Source organism: Octodon degus, unplaced genomic scaffold (assembly GCF_000260255.1).
Source record: "Octodon degus isolate 3935 unplaced genomic scaffold, OctDeg1.0 scaffold00085, whole genome shotgun sequence".
NCBI lineage: Eukaryota > Metazoa > Chordata > Mammalia > Rodentia > Octodontidae > Octodon > Octodon degus.
In genome coordinates, this window is record NW_004524661.1 from 2,123,192 (window position 1) to 2,148,140 (window position 24,949).

General features: G+C 37.6%; 1 protein-coding gene across 3 annotated transcripts in view; it reads right to left on the reverse strand.

Annotated features, from left to right (window-relative positions):
• Positions 1 to 24,949, reverse strand: part of Fto (FTO, alpha-ketoglutarate dependent dioxygenase) — a 442,060-nt gene that overhangs the window by 264,160 nt on the left and 152,951 nt on the right. For all 3 annotated transcript variants that reach the window (XR_002822291.1, XM_023721791.1, XM_023721790.1), the window contains one exon: positions 7,990 to 8,605. Coding sequence is in view for 2 of the 3 variants with exons in the window: in XM_023721791.1 (XP_023577559.1) it covers positions 7,990 to 8,605 (616 nt within the window). In the remaining variant the exon portion in view is untranslated. The remainder of the gene's footprint in view (positions 1 to 7,989; positions 8,606 to 24,949) is intronic.

A 24,949-nucleotide genomic window follows, 5' to 3' on the forward strand; every position in this document is an offset into this window, starting at 1 on the left:
AATGTAGAGAAAAGGCATAGATAACTATTGTTTAAGCAAACATAATAGAAGCTTTTAAATTTCTATAATTATACCAATAGGATAATTTAAATTAAAATTAAAAGTAACAATTTTTCAATGCTTACTGTGTACTAAACATTGTAGTACACAGTATATAATTAAACATTGTAGTTCACCTATATTTAATTCTCAAAATCCTTAGACAAGTATTGTCCTAATTATTTTAAAAATTAAAAAAAATCATAAAGAATTAGGTAATTTGGCTAAGCTCCCATGACTAATTAATATCAATATAAATTATTCAACCAATAATACAGAATTAAAGTGCCTGACAATATCATAAACAATAAAAATTGTTCTGTTCCAGTTTGCCTGTTACCCCTTACTTATCACATCAAGAGAGTCAATATTTAGTTTTGTTAGAGAAAATATTTGCAAACCACATATCTAATAAGGAATCAATACCTAGAACATATAAAGAATTCATTAAAACCCCAACTCAAGCTGGGCCAAGGATGTACCTTGGTGGTATAGGACCTGCCTGGCAAGCACAAGGTCCTAAGTTCAATTCCCAGTGCAAAAAAAACCCAAAAGCTTAATAAAACCCCAATTCAAAAATGGACAAAGGATTTGAATGGATATTTCTCCAAAGAAGATATATAAATGGCAAATAAGGATATGAAAAGATACTCAGTATCATCCATCAATAGGTAAATATAAATGAAAACCACAATGATAAATCACTCCACACCCATTAGCATGGCTATTATCAAACACTAGAAGACAAGAAGGTTTAACATACGTGTAGAGAAGAAATAACCCTTCTGTAGTGCTGGTGATATATAAGATAGTACTGTTGCTGTGGAAAAAGTATGGCAGTCATACAAAATAGTACTAATCACTTCATCCAGCAATTCCACCTATGTACACAGTATATACAAAACAAGTAAAAGCAAAGGCTCAGATAACTTAAGAGTATTATTCATAACAACCAAAGATAGAAACACCCAAATATCCACTGATAGTGAACAAAATATAGCACACACATGCAACGTAATTTTTTAAGTCTTTAAGAAGAATAAAATTCTACTATGTGTTATGGACACATCTTGAGGAGAATATATTCAGTGAAATAAACCTAACACAAAGACAAAACATGTGTGATGTCACTTGCACTAGGTACTAGAGTAGTCACATACAGAGACAGGAAGTAGAACTCATGGTCATGAAAAGATGAAGACCAGAAATGAGAATCATTGTTTAATGGGGACAGAATTTCAGTATGAAATGATGCAAATATTCTGGAGATATGTAGTTGTGATGGGCAAACAACATGAATGTACTTAATGCTACTAAACTATATATTTAAAATTATAATAGTAAATCTTAAACAATTTTTATCACAATAAAGAATAAAAAGGGAAATTAAATTACTGGTACACACAACTATATGGATGAATCTCATAATAATTATGCTATGTAAAAAAAGCCAAACCAAAATAACTACTGCATATGTATAATTCTAGAATTATACATAAAGAAGGGCCAGCCAGATAGCTCAACAGATTAAAGTGCCTGCTTAGGCAGATGCAGGGGCCTAGGGTTTGATCCCTGGCCTGCCCCACCCCCAGGAAACGCTGAGACAGTGACTGAGACTGGGCATGGTGGCATGCACCTATAATCTCAGTGCTTGGGAGGCTGAAAACAGGAGGATCACTAGGAGTCCAATCTGTGTAGTGAAACCCTGTAGACTCTGAACCAAATACATAAAAAAAATTTTAATACATAAAATTTATAAAAATGGCTAGTGACAGCCAGTCAGTGGTTGACTAAAGACAGAAAAGAAGGACAGCAAAGGGGTATAAGAAAACCCTGGTTCATGGATATGTGTATTGTCTCAGTTAATTTTTTTCTCGCTGCTAGGACAAAATATCTGACCACCAGAATTAAGGAACAGGAGGCTTATTTAGCTTTCAGTTTGCAAAGGTTTCAGTCCATACCCTGCTGGCTCCAAGGCAGGGTGACACATGGCAGAGGACAGCAGCTCGTGGAGGTGGGAAATAGCAAAACAGCAAAAGCAAAAAGGGAGCAGCAGGGGCAGCAGACACAGAGAGCAAGCTCTTTCCCTTCCTTCTACTGCATCCAGGCTATCCACCCCAAGGCAGTGTAGCACTCACACCTGTAATCCCAGCAGCACTCACACTCATAATCTCAGATTATGAATTAATCACAAACTCTAGAAGCCACCCCAATGACTGCATGAGGCTTAAGAGGGACAACTAGACACAAACCGTAACATGCATGTAGGGATAATTTCACAGATGTGTTTAAATGTAGGAAACTGTAAATGTGAGATATGCAGTACAGTGTACTTGTACATCAATTATATCTGGATAAAGCTATTATTGAGAGAAGAAAGGAAGTTAGGTATTCCTGTTGGTTTATCCTTTTTTTTTTTTTTTTTTTTTTTTTTTTTTGTGGAACCTGGGATTGAACTCAGGCCCTTGCCCTTGCCAGGAAAGCGCTTATTCCACTGAGCCATCTCCCCAGCCCCCTATCCTTTCTTGATAAATGTGTGGTGATACTTCTGGTCTTCCTTCCTCACTTGCACTGAAATTCTCTCTCTCTCTCTCTCTCTCTCTCTCTCTCTCTCTCTCTCTCTCTCTCTCTCATTGGGAATGTACTTACAAACTTCTTACCACCTCTTCCTCTTTTAACCTGGTCATCATCTGGATTTACTGTGTCATCCTCTTTCAACTCCAATCACAATGCAGCTTCTCCTGTATTTAATACTCCAACTGAGTCACATTCCAACTATGAGTCCATTACCTTGTATTATGCTATTACAGAATCCTATCTTCTGCTTTCCACATCCTCACCTTTCTGTCTTCACTTCTGCTCCTTTTTCCCTTTCTCTTACTCTATTCCATCCACACTTGTTGCTTGCAAAAAGTTCCAAGCATGTTCCATGGAGTTCCATTTGTGCTCCACATTCTCTGTGAGAGTTTTCCCTTCAAATTTCTAATTGATGCATTCTTTCCAGACTTTGCTCAGATTCTGCCTTCTGAAAGAGACTCTACATATCATCTCAGCCTAAGGCTGCAGGCCTGTCCCTTACTTTAACAACATATTTTTTAAGTTTTCTATCTCTCTTACTCAAATAAATTTAATGAGGGAAAGGAATTCTGTGTTTTATTCATTGTTATATACCCAATTTCTAGAAGAGTGCTTAGCAAATAAGAAATGTGAATTGTTAAATGAATAATTTCATAGGAGGCCAAAAAGAAAGTGAGTTGCAGGACCAACTCACAACTCCTCACTACTGAGTTATCTCTTAAGACTTTCAGAGTAACTGTCAGGACATGGCATGATGCAATAAAACAAACACAGGTCTAGTGATCTGTGAGGGGATGTTTACAAGGGAAAAAACCCCTCGCTGCAATTATAATCTAGTGTTCAATAATCTCAAAGAATACAGAAAACTCATTTCTAAATAGATATTCAAGAATTATAAAAACATATTTCTATCCATGAAAGGATTCTACTTTTCCCACATCAGAGACTTAATTAGAAATTAGAAATCCCATAGTTCCAGGAAAATCACTGCAAAGTACCTACTTTCTAGGCTAAAGAAAATACACAACATGATACATTCTGTGAGCCTCCTTAGCCCTTCAGGGGAGACTAGAAAATGATGGAGAGAACATGTAATACATGGCACTAGTAAAAATATTTAAAACTGCTTTTGCTATATTAAAAACAGTATCATAGAAAATGTTTCCTTCAGTACAAATAAACAAAAATGGTAACCAACAATTATTGTCTAACTGATGTTTCTGATAGTATTCCAGTCAAAGAACAAGGTATTAGACCATATTAAGCAATGGGTTTTAATGCCTTCACTGCTCAAATCCATTTTTACACCTAGGAGTAACAAGCAATTGCCAGCAAAGCTAGAATAGGAAAATCAAATACTCTGCCTATTTACATACGGTTCCCTGAAGCCATTCCTGATTAAAAATTGTACCATTTCAATCTTCCTTCTGGAGATATCTATTAACTAGAAATTCATGTGAAAGCCAACGAATTTAGTATATAATTACACATATCCTATACAAATTACTTCTCAGTGACCTTTATTCATGAAAATAAACCAAAGGGAAATGACTGGCTGATTATAAATCTGTGAGAAGACTTTTCTGGGAAAAGATATTGCAAGCAAAGTCCTGAAAGACCTGAAGCTTCAACTAAATTTATTTCCAGCAGAAGGTAAAGACTTCTAAATCTAAACTCCCAATGCATTTGATGTGAACTTCTCCAGGGGAAAGCAACACTTTGCAACTGACATCCCTGATCTTGTCATCAAGTAAATATAGGACCTTGGGCAAGTTACTTTCCTGCTCCCCTCAGAAGTGATTTCAGAAGTCTCCTCCAGATCTAAGGGTTACCATTTCATAATCAACATCACAAAACTCTACAATCAGATGTTTTCTCAAGGCAAGGAGTGCATTTGATTCACCTTTGGACCTAGTACTATCTAGAACAGCTAACTGAACTTCCCTTAGCAACTGCTTACCAAACATGTTTAAGGACATCTGTGACCCTCTTAAGCCCTACCCACCCCTAAACAGGATTTTTAACCCAACTGCCATCTCTTCACATCCACCCTTAGCATAGTTTGGGAAGGAATATAAGCAGGCCAGAGAACTAAACATCTTGTCTCTTGGAAAAAATGCATCCACCAGAGTTTCAAGGCATTTAATTTGTATGACATCTGGCCCCAAATCACACAAATAGGTAGAGACCTGAAAGAGGTTCCATTTTATAGAATAAGTTACTTAACAGATTCTAATCACTGAGAGTTATGTGCTAGAAAATTATAGCAGATGTAGAAGAGAAATGAAGTTGGAGGGAGAAGGTGTCAGGACTTTAAAGGAGGACAAACAGATCCCCTTAACCTTTCTGAGCAGTGGCTATTTTAAAAATCCAAATCCCAAAGATAGCTCCACCACTGTGATAGGGAATACCTACTCGTAAAGTACACAGGCTTGGGTGTTAAGACTTGGGAGACCAGACAGTCTTGATTTAAATCCTAGCTCTGCCAATTATGAACTGTATAACCATGAAAAATTAATCATCCTCTGTGCCTCAGTTTTCTCATCTGTCAAATGACAATACTAGTATAGTCCTACATTGCTTAACACCAGGCATATGTTCTGAGAAATATGGTATGAGGCAGCTTTTTCACTGTGTAAATACCAGAATGTACTTACCCAATTCTAGATGGTATAGGACAAACTCACTCAAGATGGCCTTGATGCAGTCAAGAGATAGAATAAACATCAGATGTATGATGTCAGTTTTTATTTAACACAGCAATGTTTCATAGTAAATTTGTAAAATAAATATGAGTACTGTAAAATAACAAAGTATGATACAGTAAACAGATAAGCCAGTATATGATCACTTCAAAGTATTGTTATCTAATTGTATATGCTATTATTTTATACAACTGGAAGCACCAGAGGCCTGTTTATTCCAGCATCACCAAAAATGCATGAGTTATTTGTAGTTTTACAATATTAAAAAGTCAATGGGCAACAGAAAATTGGCAGCTCTATTATAAACTTATGGAGTCACCAACAGTATATGTGGTACTCTTCAATCAAAATGTCATTATGCATAGCACAACTGTTCTTAATTACTACTTCATTTACAGGGTTGTTGTGAAAAAGATGAAATGTTTGCAATAGTGCCTTGCATACAGTAGGTGCTCAAACCACAGGAACTCCCAGCACTAGCATTATTATTAGAGTTTCAGGAATCTTGCAGGTAAGAAAACAAAGGCATTATACTGCTCTTATAGTTCTCAATTTTATAGTTCCCTCTTCTAGGTTATGACTGCAAGCATAAATATTTCTATATTGAGACACAATTTATATATTTTATCAGTCTAAACTACTCTATCTATAGAATAGTTTATATTCTATTCTTAAAAATATGTTAGTACCTTTCTGAAAGAGATTCTAGATTTCAAAATCAACTTGATCGCCCATGTAAAGGAAGTACAATAGAACTATTAACCTGCAGGACTGAGAAGAAATGGGAGTACAAAGACACCTTTGTGGCAGTTTGTGCTATCACATGCCACTACTACAGTTTCTGAAAGCTGCCTCCATAAGAAAGAGAGTAACAAACTCAATTGTTCCTTCACTTCAGAGTTCTTGGATGTGATAGTTCTTAAATCCCTGGCAAAGCCTTATTAATAAGATCAGAGGATCTCAGTTCTTTCCATTAGGACAGCACTGAATCCCTTCAAAGGATTTTTCTTGGGTCAGTGTTACTATTCGAGAGGCCAGGGATACTGGTGAAATTTCCAAGCTCTGAAAGAAGGGAAAAGAAAAGAAAAATTTCAAAAGGATATATATGAATATACACAGGATAGCTAAATAATTGTAGTACTAATTTCTATTGGTTTATTGAAGGGAGTAGTTATTAATGCTTAAAATTTTATTTGACCAATTTTGCGTTTATATCTGGTAATCTGAGCAACTACTTTGAAGACAATAATGTGCAATATAACAACCATTGTTGAATCCCTATCATCTTTTCTTAAATTCTATATCATTCTAATGTCTTATCTATTTTTTATTTCCTTTAAAATATAAAATTAACCTAAAAGGATAAAATGGGGGGAAGCTTTTTTAAATACGGAAGGGAGGGTTAAAGGGAAAAGAGGGGATTGGGAAAAAAGAGGAATCAAAATATAGCATGTACGGGTACAAATTTTCTATGATGAATAGGATCATTATGTATATCTAAAATGTACCAATAAACTAGTACTTTGTTTTGAACTGAAAATATTAGGGAAGGATACTAGTATGCCTGGGGAAATTTTTGAGACAAAGAAATTTTAAGAGTACTGTGACATTTTTTTTTTTCTCTAAAAGCTCTTCTCTGAAACAATCATTTTATTAAACAAACAAAAAAACCTCACTGAAAGTAACAATAAAAATGGACTTAAAAATACAGAGGAGAGTTAATATTCTATCATATATTCCTCTGTCAAATAGTCAAACAAAAAAGAAAATGATGGCCTGGCTGGACTTTGTACATCCAAGTACCTGGTGTGTAATCCTATTCTGAGAGGCTGAGGATGCTAAACCAGTGGTGGCAAACCTATGGCAGGCATGAGCAGCAGGCTGTCTGGAATGCTGAAAACACATAAAAGCTTCACCATCACTACAGATGCACAGAAACTGAACAACAGAAAAAGGAAAGCTTGGGTAGACTATTAAGAGTGGCCTATGATCTCTGTTCTAAGGCAACCAGATTTCAGAAAAAGCAAAACCAAGTCTGCCACAGCAACCCTATGCCATTTAAAACTGCAAAACTATGAAGGGAGCTGGAAAGCTTTGCGAACACGGAGGAATGCCTGCTTATGAAAGTCACCTCAGTAGCTTCTGGCAAGGAAGGACAGTGGTAAATATGATACAAAACCAGGAACAAGTCCATACTTGACAAATCATGCCCATCAAGATAGTGATGTCAACCACAGTAAAATATTGTGGCAAGACAAGAAATGTGCACCTGTGAGAGCCTGGAAAGATTTGACAGATTTCTCTTTTCCCGGCCCTTGATCAGCCAGTTAATTATAGTAACTGTACAAGTACTCCGAGCTTTAGAGAAAGGCAGTTGGCTGGATGAATCCAAGATGCTGCTCTCCTGGGCATGGGAAAGACAAATATGGCAGCAGTACTTACATGCAAAAATATTCTGAGTGCATGCAACAGTGAGCCACACAGCACAGCAAGATGAAAAAAAGTATATGCTGCAGACACATAAGTGAGATAAGCCTCAAAGTACACACAACACAAATACACACATACACATGCATAGCAATAGCAAACATACATATGCACATCAGTTTTTAAGAGTCTAAACTCTGGCCATATTACGTTGGGCTGCTTTTCCCCAGGCAGACAGTACCTTCACAGCTATAACTGTACACTGCTACTGCTGACCTGTCCACCAGGTTTTCATCATGGTGCCAGCTCACTGCCATTTTCCCCATACCAAAGTAAGGCTCCTCTTTCAAATATGGCATCTTTTGAGGATCCATGAAATTCAGCAAAGTGACGTTATATGCTGCTCTGCTCTTCGTATCTGCTTCATCACAGGATGACCTCATCCCAACTCTGTGGAACTCAGTCATACACACTGGCGTGGCATCTTCATTGGTCTTCTCTTTGACAGCAAGTTCTTCCAAAGCCTGGATGGTTTCTATCTGCAGATAGTCATTGAGCTTAAGAAAGGTCCGACAAGCAGCAGCAATCTCTGCCTCAGTGTAGCTTACATCAGACCCCTTAACAGGCCAGGGTACTGTAAAAAGCCTAGTATTCAGGTACTTGTAGGTGCAGCCAGGATTCCCAATGAGGATGCGAGACACTGGAGTGAGAATATCTTTGCCTTGGATCCTCACTAGGTCCCGAAATAAGCAGCCATGCTTGTGCAATGTGAGAAAGGCCTCCTGCACCTCTTTGTGGAGCTCTTCCGACACACTGCCTGCTTCTCGGAGAATCACCTTAGGGTATTTCAGCTCCCACTGAAACAAAACCAAAGCAAAAAGATCATTTTTTTATGGATAGCAGACAGCTATCTCTTGCTCTCACATAACTTTCTACCAAATCAAGTCAATAAATAAGGAAAAAGAATATCAAATGGTGATATGTATTAGGACGGAAACAAACCACAGAAAATCTGTCATGAGGACAGGAAGGAATCTCTTCAGAGGTTATGTTTAAGATGGAAATCATCAAAACAGAAGGAACCAGCCAAGCAATATGCTTCAAAAAGATACAGAAGACAGACCAAAAATTGTGAAGGCACTGAAGAAACAGACCAACCAGATCTAAGGCCAAAAGGAAGGCCAGTTTTACTGAAGCATAGGAGCCAAAGGCAAACTCATATGTACTGAGGATGAAGAGAGAGACTGAGGCCAGATCACACACACAGCCTCAGAAGTCACCCTAAGGATTCTCTAAGTATACCTGAAGCATGTAGGGGAGAAGAATAATTTGATTCATATTTTATAAAAATCACTTTTAGTTATTATGTAAGGAATGGATTGGAAAGAGGCAAATGAAAAATGTAGAAAATCCTAACAGGTGCTATTATGACCATCTAGGATAAAAATGTTGAGCCTGAATTAAGGTAGAAGCACAAATAAAACATGTATTTTATAGATACAAGATGTAATTATGGAGCAGATGTGAGGGGTAAAGAAAGAAGATAAAGCCCACTGTGGTGGCTCATGCCTGCACACCCAGCACTCAAGAAAGCTGAGCTGGGAGTTCAAGGCTACCCTGGGCTACACAGTAAATTCAAGACCAGCCTGAACTATATAAGAGACCCTATCTCAAACAAACAAACAAACAAACAGAAGTTAAGAATGAATTCCAGATGTGTGGATTTTATAACAGAATTACTTTTTTAAGTAAGTAAGGCTGAGGCAAAACAGAAATAGTATGGACAAGAATAGGGAGGAATGAAGAGATTTACTTTGGAGTTGTCACCATTAGGCTATCTAGCTATGAAATCCCAGTTGGAAGTAGCAAAGGGCAATTGGACATACACAGGTGGACATTAGAAGATAAAGTGGGCCCAGGAGCCTACAGTGGGAACCAGCACATAGCTGATTCACAACAGTCTACAAATGGATGAATCACCAAGGAAAATGGTCAAAATATAGAAGAGGGACCAACATTATTTCCTGAGTTGTAGAAAAAGGTTCAGCACAAGAACACATAGAAAACTAGAAGAATTTATTAAAGCAGAAGCCACATGAGAAGCTATTTCAAGAGGAGGTTAAGTGAGATGAGAACAAGTTACCCATTAGATTTCACAATACAGATATCATTGATGGCAATGACAAGGCACATTCAGCAAAGTAGTAGGGATAGAATTAGATGGATAAAATAGGAAGAAGCAGAAATGCCATGTATAGATATCTGAGTGGTTTTGCTGTGACAGGGAAGAAAAAAACAAAATTATTGATAAAAAGGAATGTTAGGTCAAGAGTCCACCTTCAATACTGGAAGACACTAGTGTACAAATACAGTTTGTCGATATAGTCACAAAAATGATCCAAAAGGAAGAGAATGATGACACAAAAGAGGATGAATAATGGAAAAACCAAAGCTCAAAAGTACCTACAATAGCAATCTCCCATGTGAGGCATGCAGGGATATGCCATTAGAGTTTGGAGAAAAGGAAGGGAATAATAAAAGCGTTGTTTTGTGTTTACTTATGTAAGGAAAAAGAAATCAAGCTTTCCTAAAATACTTATGCATTACATATATGATTAATAAGACTAATATCCCAGTGCTGGGGAGGCGACACAGGAGGATCACTTCAAGTCTGAGTAGCATAGTGAGTCCCTGTACCAAATAAATAAACAGAAGATTTAAAAAAAAAAAAAAAAAAAAAAAAACGTTTTAAAGACAAAAAGTAGTTTTCAGGAGTCTCTTCATGTCAACTCTTGACAGCTTTCCATGTACATTTCTTTCCAGCAACCTCTTCAGTTACACTGTGCCAACAGCTTGAAACTGGCCAAGGTGGCAGCATTCAGACTACAGAAACCAGAAATCCTAAAAATTGAGGCTGATTTTTTTTTTAACCCCATAGACAGGTAGGCTATGGATAAACATTTAGTGGCACACACCATATGTGTTCAAAATTTCTTACTGACAGAAATGTGATTTGGATAGAAGACCTACTTCCTATATTACAATAGGCTGAAAAGAGGGAGGGGAAAGATACAAATTCAGGCAGGATGGTAAATTTGACAACTGGAAAGTGAGTAACTTCCATGACTTTTGCTTTTGTTTTATTTAGGCATGCTTTGTTTGGTTGGTTGGTTTTTTTGTTTGGTTTTTTGGTGACTAGAAAGCACTTTAGTTTTCTCAATGAAATATAAATGGATCTCTAGCTATAAATGTGTGCTAGTCATGGAGCTGTTCGCCAAATAGTTACAGATTGTTCCACTAATCCAACGTTTTGGGCCTATTTTCACTTCCTGGAATGAACACGTGATTGCTTCTGTCCAGTAAGATGATGGCTGTCACTGCCAGTCTGGACCAATTCATGCCCAGGCCAACTCCCTCCAGAACACTTTTTCCTTTTGGCACAGCACCACCTGGTAGCTGCTCTTGGATCCTTGAATTACTTTAATGAGTAATTACTTTAATGAGTACTTTTTTGCCAACCCACAAATGATATGCAAAATGAACAAGAAATACTGGGGTGCAAGGCCACTTAGATTCGAAAGCTGTTTACTACTACAGCATAATTGAGTTTATTCTGCTCCCTGCAAGCACAAGAGACAGAGGCCTGTAGGAAATTAAAAGACATGTGCAGAAGAAAAAATCAAAAATGGTAGCCTGAATGTGGAAAATGATTTCACTAAACAAGGGTAATAGGACCGCCCTGCTTCTCACAGTGCTGATCTGACATGTGTGACCAAGAACTAAAAATGAAAAGTCCTGTGACATACCAAGATGGATTGTCATCGAGACTGCCAGGGATCCATGAGGATTTATAGTTTCTATGCTTCCTTTATCCCTGCTGGCAAACAAAACAGTGATATCATACTTTCTGTTTACACAGAGAGCAATATAATCCTGTAAACAGAGAATGAATTCTGGAGTGATGAGCAGTAACTTTAATTTTATCACTAACTGGTATTTTCTGAGCAAGTCCGTGGGGCATCAGTAAAGTCATACACCTAATTAGCAGCAGTAATTAAAAAAGTCTCCAAATGTGCTTAACAACACCAGTTTTCTTTGAATGGTCCTTACTTTGGAAAATTAAAGGAAGTTCAATAATTTCTAAGAGCTTTATTTTTCAACATATGTTCCATCTGGGACTAAGAAAAAATACCAAAACTGTGTGAACATTAACACACACACACACACAACTTTGTTGCTCTGTTCAATACACAAAAATGTTAGACTATGTAAGACATATTTAAAACAAGCAAATTATACCCCTAACATCCTATACAGTGCACATAACTATGTAAATATCACATACAAATACTTAAGTATTTAAAACAGCACAATAAAAAGAAAGTAATACAAATGGCATAGGAAATTTTTTTTAAATTTTTTTCAGTGATATCTGCCTCTTTTCCCACAGCCCTCCAGGCGCAGAGCTTCAGTGCCCACTCCTCTCTGCAAGGCAGGCTCTTCCAACTCCCCACCTGATGGTCCTTCCCAGTCTCCAAGTCTCCTTCACAAAGTGTCACTTTCTCAAGAAAAGCTTCCAGAGTGCCACAGCCCAGCAGGTGTCCCTCCTTTATCATTCACCATCCTTTGTCTGTTATCATACTTATCAGTTAGTAAATATCTATTTATTGGAACTATTATTTAATAATCTGTCCTGCAAGACCACAACCTTCTAGAAGAAAGTGGTAGTAATTGTAATCATAAGTACTTGGCTTACTGTAGTGAAGAATATAAGAGGACCTAAAATACTCCAAAGACTAAAAGAGTATGACAGCTATTTGGGAAGCTGAGATGCGCAGACGGTCATTTGCACCAAGTTCAAGAACAGCCAGGACAACATAGTAACATCCCATCTCCAAAAAAATTTTTTAAAAGAATGACAAGTTTTCAGATAGCAAAATTAGTAGATTCCTGGGCTGCAGACAAGAAGAAGGACTGAGTACAAAGAGACACAGTGAGTTGCCTGAAATGTTCTAAAACCACAATAGGGGAGAGGAAGAGGGTAAAAAGGGAACTTAAGATGCATTGTGTACATGAACCAAGTCCCCATGAGGAATTTAAGCATCATGCACTGCAAACATGTAATAATAAAGATTTTTAAAACTAAAAGCAAAGCCTCTATAATGATGGCTGTGCACCTGCACACTTAATTGTTAAAATTTATGTTTTCTCTTTTATGCAGTACCAGGGATCAAACTTGGGAACTTGTTCTTGCCAGGCAGGTGCTTATGCCACTGAGCTATATCCCCAGCCTTTTAACTGTTAAATTTCAACAGGTCAACTTTACAGTACATAAATTGCACATACATACAGTTTGTTAATAAATTTTTAAAAGGGTGAAAGACTTGAATATATAACAATTACAAATTTTGTATAATATGAATTATAAACAAAATTAAAAGAAAAACACTAATTGGAAAAAAATTGCAACCTACATGGCAAAAACAAGCTTAACATTCTTCAAATTGAACCATTACAAATTTAAATACATATAAAATTATTATTATTATTATTATTATTATTATTATTTAGGGGAAGGGTCTACAGGGTGTCCAGGGTCTCACGACTAGATCAGACTTATGATCTGCCTGTTTATAGCCTCCCAAGAGCTGGGATTCAGGCGTGCACTACCATACCCAGTCTCAACCCCTGGCCCCTGTGCCTGCTTTCAGGTGCTTTAAAATATAAATAAATTCATACATAAACATATATATCTTCGAAAAGTTCAACCATAACCTTAACAAAGTCTCTTAATATATAGAAAAAATATATACTAAAGGAAAACATACACATTAATATACTTAATTGTATTATTACTTATACTCAATTATTACCTAGCAAATCTGCAAAAAAGTTCCATAATAGTTATTTACATTGTTACTGAAGGTAAAATTAAGTATTTTGATAGTATATAATTATAATAAGCTGAGTGTGATGGTACACCCTTCTAATCCCTCCTCCAGAAGCAGGAGGATTGTTGTGAGTCCAAGACAGCCTGGCTACAAAGTCAGCTCAAGACCAGCCTGAACTGCATAGACAGACCCTGTCTCAAAAAGACAAAAAAAGAAAAAAGAAACAGAAAGATAGATAGATAGATAATATAAATTATCACCAATTTACTTAAAGCCATTGGACAAGATTTTACATTCAAAAGCTGAATATATGTATGTACCTTACATAGTTATTCTACCCCCAAAAAATTATCGTAACAAAGAAATCAGATACACATAAAGTTGTAAGAAAATTCAACATTATTTTATTTATAATAAGTAAAATGAAAAACAAGGAAATGTGCAAAAGGTAATTCCAGGGGAAAACAGTACATTTATGTAAAAAAAAAAAATACTTAAGTAACAAATGTTAGCATTTTTATACTGTTTTATGAAAAATAAAAGCAAAAAAATCTATGGCTAGACCTGAGATTAGTAATAAGATATCAAGACAAGAGGATTTCAGTATCAGAAAAAGAAAAAGAAATATATACATGTAAATACAGGGAAAAAAAACCTCAGAGAATATGGAATCAACAGTTGTGGGTAATTGTATCTGGCAAGTGTACTTGAATATATTTTCAATTTTTTATAACTATATTATTTTGAAATCTTCCATAAAAAACTTATGGAAAGTATGTTCACTGGTCATTCATGAGATGTAAATTCAAACAATCCTGATATACTATCTCACACCAGAAAGAAAAGCTATCATCAAGAAATCAACCAATAACAAATGCTGGAGAGGCTATGGAAAAAAAGGAACCCTTCGCCATTGCTGATGAATGCAAATTGGTACAACCACTATAGAGGTCAGCATGGTGATTACTCAAAAACCTAGGATTGGAGATTCATTCAAGCCAGCAATTCCTTCCTAGATATTTTTCTAAAATAACTAAAATCATCATACCACAGCACTATATGTGCTCCGTTCTTATTGCAGCACAATTTGTCACAGCTAAATCTTGTAAACAATCTAAATGCCTATCACCTGAATGAATGAATGAATGAATGAATGAATGAATAAAAAACAAGTGGTATTTTTACAAAATGGATTATTGTACGCTAGAAAAAGATCAATTTGAGGCTTTTTTTTTCTGTATTTTAGGACAGGGTTTACAGGATCTCACTTCATAGATCAGACTTGTAGTGATTCTCCTGTTTTCAGCCTCCCAAGCGCTGGGATTACAGGCATGCACTACTACGTCCTGTCTCAATCACCATCTCAGCACGCTGGCAACTGAACCCTGGCCACTGCACTCTACCTAAGCAGGTGCCTTAGTCTGCTGAGCTATCAGGCTGGCCCTATTTTGAGACTTTTGTAGATAAATGGATACAACTAGAGACTGTATTGGTAAGTGAAATAAATCAGACTCACATGTGTAAACATCATATTGTCTCATTAGTGTGAGGACCTGAAAGCGTAAATAAAACCTGAAAGGTACAACAGATATTGAGAAAGGGAAAGAATTTGTTCAATGGAAAGGAAAAACTGGGACAAGACAAAGGACAAAAGAAAGAAGAGAAAAAGATATATTTATGTATATATGCAGGATGATTTGGATAATTATACTGGTGATTCCTGCTGGTCTTTTGAAAGGAGCAGGTAATGTTTAAATTTTTTTCTTTTTATTCTTATTTTTTAAATTTTTTAATAACTTTTTTTTTTTGCTTTGTTTTTAACCAATTTTGTACCTTTATATCTGGTAACCTAAACAACTAATTTAAAGATAACATCATGTAATAGCAAACACTGTTGAATTCCTATTACTTTGTTTAGTGAAATTCTGTATCACTTCCAATGCTTTTTTTTTAACTATTTTGTATTCTTTAAAAAAGAAAAAGAAAAGGATGATGCACTCTAAAATTCTTGATCTTCGTATTTGTTATATTTAACCAGGAACTTCTTTTTGATGCTCCAGAATTAACAAAAATTCTCGAAAGCACTTCTACTATTATTGGAATCTAATTTTCAAAGCTCTTGGAAATTTCCATCAAAACAAAAATAATCATTGACTAATCTGATCACTATCTCAGAGAAAATGCAAGAGGAAAAAGCTCCCAATCTAAATTCCTCCTTTTATTATTCATGATAATGAACTTAGTGCCTGACATAAAAGCACAGTGCAGAAGGCGCACCAAAGGGCAGAGTGGTAAGCAGCAAAACAGCCTCTCTGAAACTCCCCGTACACACACCGAAATATAGCAACGAGAGGAAGACAAGTTCGGCCCTGGACCAAAGAAGGATCTCCAGTGCACACAGAAGCCACAGAGAGTGAAAAGAGAAACCTCAATGAGGAAGGAGGTCGCTGGTGGCGCCTTGAGAGGAGACTCACTGCATGGTAGGAGTGGTTCCAACCTGTGGGCATATGTACGGTGAGTGCTGGCAACCCCAGAGGCCTCCACGGAGGCCTGCATGGAAACATGCAGCAGTGGGGGAAGCAATGGATGTGAAGGCCTGCAGAGCTGGCGGTGAGTGCTGAGGGCTCAGCTCTTCTGTGACAGACAGTGACTGGCCAAAAGGTATCTTTGAGAGGGGCCGGCTGAGCTCAGAACTAAGAGAAGATGTGAGCTCCATCTAGTAGCTCCCAGATGGATTCAGTCCCGTAGAAGGTGCATGGATGGCTGTAGGTAAAATGAATCTAGTCTTGGGCAGAAGGTGCCAAGATTATCTACTATGCTGCTAAAAAGCTACTTCTGCCTTGCTGGGGAAGACCAGCACAGATCTGAAATCTGTCTCCACATGCTGTCTACCAGTGACTGCAGACACAAACCTGGAAGTGAATTTCTTTATCTCTCTCTCTTATTGTTTGTTTACCATTCCTGTTATTTTGATTTTTTGTTTCCTATTTCTTTGGGTTTTTTTCCTTTCCTTGACTTTTTTTTTTATTCATTTTAATGAGAAAAAAGATAAAATAGCAATGAAACAGTTTCAAAAGAGGTTAGTAGGACAGTTATAATAATACACTGCATATTGTTGTCTTCGTATTAGTTATTCAGAGGACAGGATGCAGACATGATATGTTGTCTAAATAATATTAGTACAAACCTTTCTGCTCATTGAACTAAGAGAAAGTAGCTGTATATACAACCTATCTTGTATATGCATGTTTTTTTCACAACAAAATGGTCTTTTATTTATATCCCCCTTTTTTCGTTTTGTTTTGTCAGAGATGAGTGTTCCACTGCAGTTAGAGAAGCTGTATTTGGAGAAATCTTTAAAGGACCTGCCAGAGCACAGATGGTAGGTACTTGAGTTCAACAAAATAGCCCAATGTAGTCCAATAGTCCATGATAGGAGTGAGTTATTAGCACAACTGGCAATTGGCCGAAGTTGTTGACTTGAGTCTTTTACATCTCAGCATATTAATATAGCTTTCCTTTTTATACCTAGTGGTTACCCTTTTCTGCTGGATGGTTAAGACCAAGTTAAAGCAAGACATATATGACTAAAAATGTACCTTTTGCTATCTCACAAGGTCAGTCAAATCCCCTCAGGATTTACCCTGAGGGATAAATCCATGTACAGCACCTTGTGTGGATCTTTTGTCAGTGTCAGCCATCTAGATGAGTCACGGCCATTGTTTGACCAATTTGCTCTCTGTGAAAGCCTGAGAGGATTTTTTCTTTCTAGGTGCCTCTCCTGGACACACTATACACTATTGATCACTTTCCTCTGTGGCCCCATAATCTCCTTGAGAAATTTTGGGAACCCACTTAGTAACAGGATGTCACAGCAGAGGCTCTCTTATGTCCTGAGTCTGCACTTCTTTACTGTTTAACCTTGCTATTATGTGTGAATGTGGTTTCTAGCCTCTTTCTGGTTCTTGTTCTGTCCTGCTTGTTACTCTTTCGTCTCTCTTTCTATCCAGTCAACTGCACCACTTTCCCAAAGTTAACCTGATCTTTTGTCCTCGAGCCTTAATTCTAATCTCTTCTTCTACTTAGCTATTTTCTCCCTAATCCCTTTTAAATTTTAAGCCTTGAGAGAGAAAAGTTAATACACTAAGGACATATACACTTTCTTGTTTGCTAGAGATTTTGTTATATAACCAAAAATCTAGTTCAAACAGTTCAAGGTGCCAATTAATGGTTTCCTCAGTTCCTTTCTAGGCTGTGTTTGATGCTATTGTTCTTCCTGATGGTACCAAGTTAATGAACAGTGACACAGTTCTTCTAAACAGCTATTCATTCTGGTATTCCAAAACTGAGAATGACATAGAGTCATAGAAAACACTGTGGCACACTGCCAAAGGACCAGGTGCTGTGCCAACCAGGCAACAACTTCACCTCCACAAAAAATGGAAGAGGTAGGATCTTGCAAGAGGATCAAAATCCAACAACCAGCTACACGTGGGACGTAACTCAGAGAAGTAGTCATTGCCTAAGGGTTCAAAATACTAGCAATACCAGTCCTAGCCCAGGCCCGGTGAGTGTGGGAGAGCTTCTGGCTACTTTGCGCCAGGGGGACCTACTACTGGTCCCAGCCCAGGCGCAGCGGGGGTGAGACCCTCTTCCACCACCTTGGGACGTGCCCCACCACTCCACAGCACCTCCCCCACCCTGCCTGCCGTGTAGGAATTTCTGCCGCGTTCCAGGAACCCCCAGATCCAGTTCTAGCCCAGGCCTGGTGAGTGTGTAGGACAGCTGCCTCTCCCACCTACTCCACCTTGTCCCCTCCAGGCTCAGCTCAGGCCTGGCATACAGGCCTGGGGTGAACCCTGCAGCTGCAATCCCTGCAGAGAGTATAGAGGATAGAACTACCCACCTAGTCCAGGAGCAGAACATCTTGCCAGAGGGGCATAACAGGTTCACCCCCAAGGGCAGCAGCAGGAAGGAGCTGAGCACAGCAGCCAGACCTAAGCCAGGCACAGCTGGATAAATCCAAACTTTGTAGATCTGAACCTGAACTTCAGTACGTGCTAAGGTTATAACTGCAACAAAGATCTACACCAAAGGGCAGAAGAGAGTGCTACACAAAATGACGAGAAGAAACAAAATGCAATCTCAGAACCCAAGCCCACCCGTAACAAGTGCAGAGGACACTAACACAGAACAAATTGGGAATCACACAGCTGAAAGCAATGAATCAACGGCTTCTGAAATGAAGAAACAGCTGCAGAAAGGTATAGGGGAACTCAGACTGGAAATAAAAAAAGAAATCCCTGAATTAATAACATCTGCAGTAAAGAATCAAATGCAGAAACATATGGAGGAAACCCAATGCCAACCCAGAACAAGTACGGAGGACACTAGTTCGGCTCAAATGTATGAATTAATAGCATCAATAGTAAATAAGCAACAGCAGAAAGTTATAGAGGAACTCAGAGCACAATTCTTTTCTGAAATAAAAAAAGAATTCTTAGAACTCATAGCATCTGAAGTAAAGAATCAACTACAGAAACCTAGGGAGGAAACCCAATCTGAAAAAAAAAAAAAAAATGCAGTAAAAGAATTTATAACTGCTTCTAAAGACAACATTGACAAAATACTAGCAATAAACTAACATAACATAAGCAATTCATAAGCATCACTAATGAAATTTAAAGAAAGAAAAAGTAAAGATAAAAGAAAAAAGGAAACACAAAAAATAGACAAAAGAAGCAAAATCAGAAGATACTTAAATGAGATGCAACCCCAAACATCCAGTTGACCAAAGGAAAACATGGGGCCAATGAGGAGGGACAATCTGAAAACCAGTCCCATGGCTTTTCTGAAGCAGTAACAACAAAGTAGTTGAATGAGGCTCTAGAAATAAGTCAAATCAGAAATAATTTCCCAGATAACTGTAGTGAGGATGAAAAACACGTGTTACGGTTTATGTCTAGCTGTCCCCCACAAAGCTTGATGTGATCATGGGCAGGCTTCTAGAATTTGTGATTAATTCATAAGCCAATGCAGGGATTATGGATGTGAGTGCTTCACCCACCCTCTAGCAAACTAAATGCAGTATAAGAGAAAAAGGCTTTCTTTCTGCCACTGCTCTTCCAATTTTGCTCTTGCTGTTTTGCTGTTTTCCACTGCCATGAACTGTTGCCTTCTTCCATTTTCCACTCTGACTTGCAGCCTACTGATTATGAACTGAAACCTCCACAAGCTGAGCTACAGAAGTCTTACCTTCATTAATTTGAGTGTCAGGTATTTTGTCCCAGCAATGAGAAAAAAGTAACCAAAATACCATGCTTAGAGACTCTAGAGCAGATACAAATTTAAAGAGAGAGAGAGAGAGAGAGAGAGAGAGAGAGAGAGAGAGAGAGAGAGAAGCTTAAGATGCATATGGAGGCTGGAGAGATAGTTCAGTAGAATAAGTGTTTCCCTGGCAAGTGCAAGGGCCTGAGTTCAACCCCCAGTTCTGCCAAAAAAAAAAAAAAAAAAAAAGGAAGAAGAAGAAGAAGCATATGGAAGCCACACAGGCTCAGCATAGCAAAGAAATGGAATTCATAAGGTTGATTCACACAGATACCCAGGAGAATAAAAATTGTATTGAAAATATTCACAGCAGGATAAGCCAATGTGAGGACAGGATTTCAGATATGGAAGACAGACTTATACTTATCGATCATGAAAAGATTTCTTAGAAACAGCAAGGGACCATGAAAAATCGATCTAACAGCTGCTAGATGAGGCAAGGAAGAATGATAAAAAATTAACTGGAGTCAGTGAAAAAGCTGGAGATAGCACAAATGATACCAAAAATCTACTTACTGAGGTCCTGGCAGAGAAATTCCCTGGTAGGGAAAAAGAATTTGACATACCGTAAGTGAGGCATATAGAATCCCAATTAGTTACAATAAAAAAAAAAAAAAATTACAGCCAGGGATAATATAGGCCAGATTCCAGAAATTCAACACAAGAATACAATCTTAAAAACTCTTAGGGAAAAAAAAAGAAAAAAAAAATATCACTTATAAAGGAAAGCCCATGAGGGCTGGGGAGATAACTTGCAGTCTAAGCGCCTGCCTGGAAAGCACAAGGACCCGAGTTCAATCCCCAGCACTTCATGCAATGCAGGTCCTAGAACCCAAGTCCACTGTGCCAGCCATCAAAACCAGGTGGGGGGGCACACACCTGTAATCCCATTACTGGGCAGACAGAGTCACTACCTGTTGGAGTTGCACAGTGAGACCCCCATATCAAATAAAGAATTTTTTAAAAAATTTAAAAAAAGAAAGCCCATCAGAATCATACTGTACTTCTAAGCACAAACACTCAAGCCAATGAGAAGTTGGAGTGGAAGTATTTCAAGCTCTAAAGAAAAACAACCATCAAACAATAATGAAGTACCCCCACAAAACTATCTTACAAAACTGATGGGAGAAAGGAAATATTCCCATGACACAGAATATTTAAGAAAATTCATGCCCAGCAAATGAGCACTCCACAATGATCTGAGACATCCTAGGAAGAGAAAACATGGACTACAACCCATGAAACCCACATGAAGGAATCCACCAGACAAGGCAAACAATTGGGGGGGAAAGGGAGTAGGGAGCCAATAACAAGAAAATAATATGACAAAGACAAGTCAATACATTTCAGTGATAGCCATCAATCTTAATGGACTCAGTTCACCAATCAAAAGACACAGATTGGCAGACTGGATTGAGAAGCAAGATCCAAAACTACGCTGCATACAAGAAACACATTTAATTAAAAAAGAAATTTATACACTGAAAGTCAAAGAATGGAAAACAATACTCCAGGAGACAGAAAACTGGAAAACAAACAAAACAGAGGAAGTGACAAAAATCATCAATGTATATGCAATCAATAGCAGTACACTTACCATGTAAAACAAACATGAATGTACATGAAAAATCAAATAAGAGTAATAAAATTTGTATTGGAGATCTCAAAAACCCACTGTCACAAAAAGATCAACTAGACAAAAACTCAACAATTAAATATCAGAACTGAAACAAACTTTTAAAGAAACGCACTTAGCACATGTCTGTTAAGTGTTCTATATACATTCTTCTCAACTACATGTAGGATGGGATATTCTCCAAAGTGGATGGCATATAAGCTAAAGAACATGCTTAAGTAGATGCAAAGGAATTTAAATTATCTAGTGCATATTATCACATTATAGTGTAATGAAACTGAAAATCAAAGGCAAAGGAAACCATAAGAACTTCATAAATACATGAAATTGAAAGGTACCCTGCTGAACAACCAATTGGTCACAGATGAACTTAAAGAAGAATTAGAGTTCCTACAAGGAAATGATAATGAGCAAAAAAAATGATAACGAGAATACATCACACCAGAAAATCAGAACATATGGGACACAATGAAAGCAGTCCTAACAGGAAAATTTATAGCACTGAATATGCATAACAAGAAAAGAGAGCAAGCACAAATAACTTAATGGTGAACCTCAAACTTCTAGAAAAAAGAACAGTTTAAAAGCTGTTCCAATAAGGAGCTCCAACAAGGAGTAAACTATAAAGTTCAAAAGAGAAATTAATGTATTGGAGAGTAAGAAAACAATACAAAGATGCAATGAATGAAGAGGTGGTTCTTTGAAAGACGAAATAAAATCTAGAAACACTTCACCAACATTATCAAAACAGAGACTCAAATCTATGCAATTAGGAATGAAAAGGGTGAAAGCACAATGGTCTTTGCAGAACTACAGGAGACCATCTATACCAACTTTCAAAACTGTTTTTCTAATAAGCCAGAATATGCAAAGGAAATGGACAGATTCCTAGATACATATAAATTAACAAAGATGAATGAAGATATAAAAATCCTAAATAAAATAATATCCATAAATGAAATCAAAGATGTAATGAAAAACCTACCAACAAAGAAAAGCCAAGGTCCTGTGGATTCCCCATTGAATTATTTAAGAAACTTAGGGAAGACATAACACCACTACTTTTCAAGCTGTTTAATGAAATTGAAAGGGAAGCAATATTCCAAATTTTTTTTTCCTAGAAGCAAGCATTACCCTGACATCAAAACTGGAGAAGGACCCAACTAAAAAAAGGAATTATAGGCCAACCTCTCTAATGAACACAGATGCAAAAATTCTCACTAAGATACTGGCAAACAGAATGCAGCAAATCATCAAGAGGATTATACAGGATGACCAAGTGAAATTCATACCAGGAATGCAAGGATGGTTCAAAAATACACAAATCAATAAATGCAATATAGCTTATCAACAGAGCCAAGGGCAAAAATAACATGATTATCTCAATAGATAAACGAAAAACTTTTGGCAAAGTCCAGCACCCATTCATGGCAAAAACGCTAAGAAAACTGGAAAAAATACTTACCTAAAGATGATGAAAGTCATCTATGACAAACTAAGCTAACATGGTACTAAATGGCCAAAAATCCAAACCTTTCACTCCAGAATCAGGAATAGCACAAGGATGTCCACTGATTCCTCTTATTCAACATAGTCCTAGAAACTTTAGCGAGAGCACTTAGACAAGAGAAAGAAAAAAACGAAAAATGATAGGACAGCAAGAAATTAACCTAAGATTACTTGTGGATGAAATGATATGCTAAAAAAAAAAAAAAAAACCCTAAAGCCCCACTAAAAAACTGCTATATTTAATAAAAACATTCTGTAGGATAGCTAGATACAAAGTCAACACTCAAAAATCAAAAGACTTCCTGTACACAAAAAACAAAACTCACTGAGAGAGAAATTAGGTAAACAGCACTGTCACAGTAGCATAAATAAATAAATAAATAAATAACAGGCCCGGGAGACAGCTCAGTGGTCTAAGCACCTGCCTGGCAAACCCAAGGACCAAGATTTGATCCCTAGTATCACATGCCATGTGGGCCGCAACCCTGTGCTAAGCAAGCCACCAAAACCAGGTGTGGGGAGAGGGCATTACTGTTTTTCTTGGCATCTACTGTCCATTGTTAATAATGACTCTTGTCATTATAATTCCCTTCACATTCATTTAGCTTTTGTTTGTTGGGTTTGTTTTCCCAAATCTGGTGAAATTCAGGTATCATCCATCTATTTAAATTCTCAATTTAGAACATACTTCAACCAGTCCTACCCCAGGTCCGGTGAGTGTGTGGAGAGATTCCTGCTACCCTGCACAGGCGGGACCAGTCCCAGCCCAGGCGCAGCGTGGGCTGGACCCTCTCCCACCCCCTCGGGCCGCCCCCCACCACTCCACCGAAACTCCCCCACCGCTCCCGCCCAGTAGGAATTTCTGCCGAATTCCGGGAACCCCCAGACCCAGTACTAGACCAGGTCCGCAGCAGGAAGGACCTGAGAACAGCAGCCAGACCTGAGCCAGACGCAGCTGGATAAGTCCAAACTCTGTAGAGCTCCACCTGAACTTCAGTACGTGTGAAGGTTATAACTACAGCAAAGATCTACAACAAAAGGCAGAAGACAGTGCTACACAAAATGACAAGAGGGAACAAAATGCAACATCAGAACCCAAGCCAACCCGTAACAAGTGCAGAGGGCACTAACACAGAACACATTGGAAATCACACAGCTGAAAGCAATGAATCAACAGCTTCTGAAATAAAACAGCTGCAGAAAGATAGAGAAGACCTCAGATCGGAAAAGAAAAAAGAAATCCCTGAATTAATAACATCTGCACTAAAGAATCAAATGCAGAAACATAGGGAAGCAACCCAGTGCCCACCCAGAACAACTGCGGAGGACACTAGCTCGGCTAAAATGCATGAATCAAGAGCATCGAGAGTAAATAAGCAACAGCAGAAAGATATAGAGGAAATCAGAGTGCAATTATTTTCTGAAATAAAAAAAGAACTCTCAAAACTCGTAGCAGATGAAGTAAAGAAGCAACTACAGAACCATAAGCAGGAAACCCAAACTGAAAAAAACACTATAGTAAAAGAATTTCTAACTGCTTCTAAGGAAGATATTGATAAAAAAAAATACAGGAGATTAGAAAAATGACAGATTCCTTGAATGAGCAATACAGGAAAGAAACAGATCGCATGAAGCAGAGTCAAAGAGATATAGAGGAAATGAAACTCTCAATCACAAGCTTGCAAAACCGTTTAAGTGAATGTGAAGAAAGAGTTTCAGTTCTTGAAGATGCTGGTGTAGCTAGTGAAAAGGTAAGAAAGGATCTCTTAAAAACAACGAGGATGCAGGAAAGAATAATCCATCACCTACAACATGATGCAAAGATGAACAATGTGAGA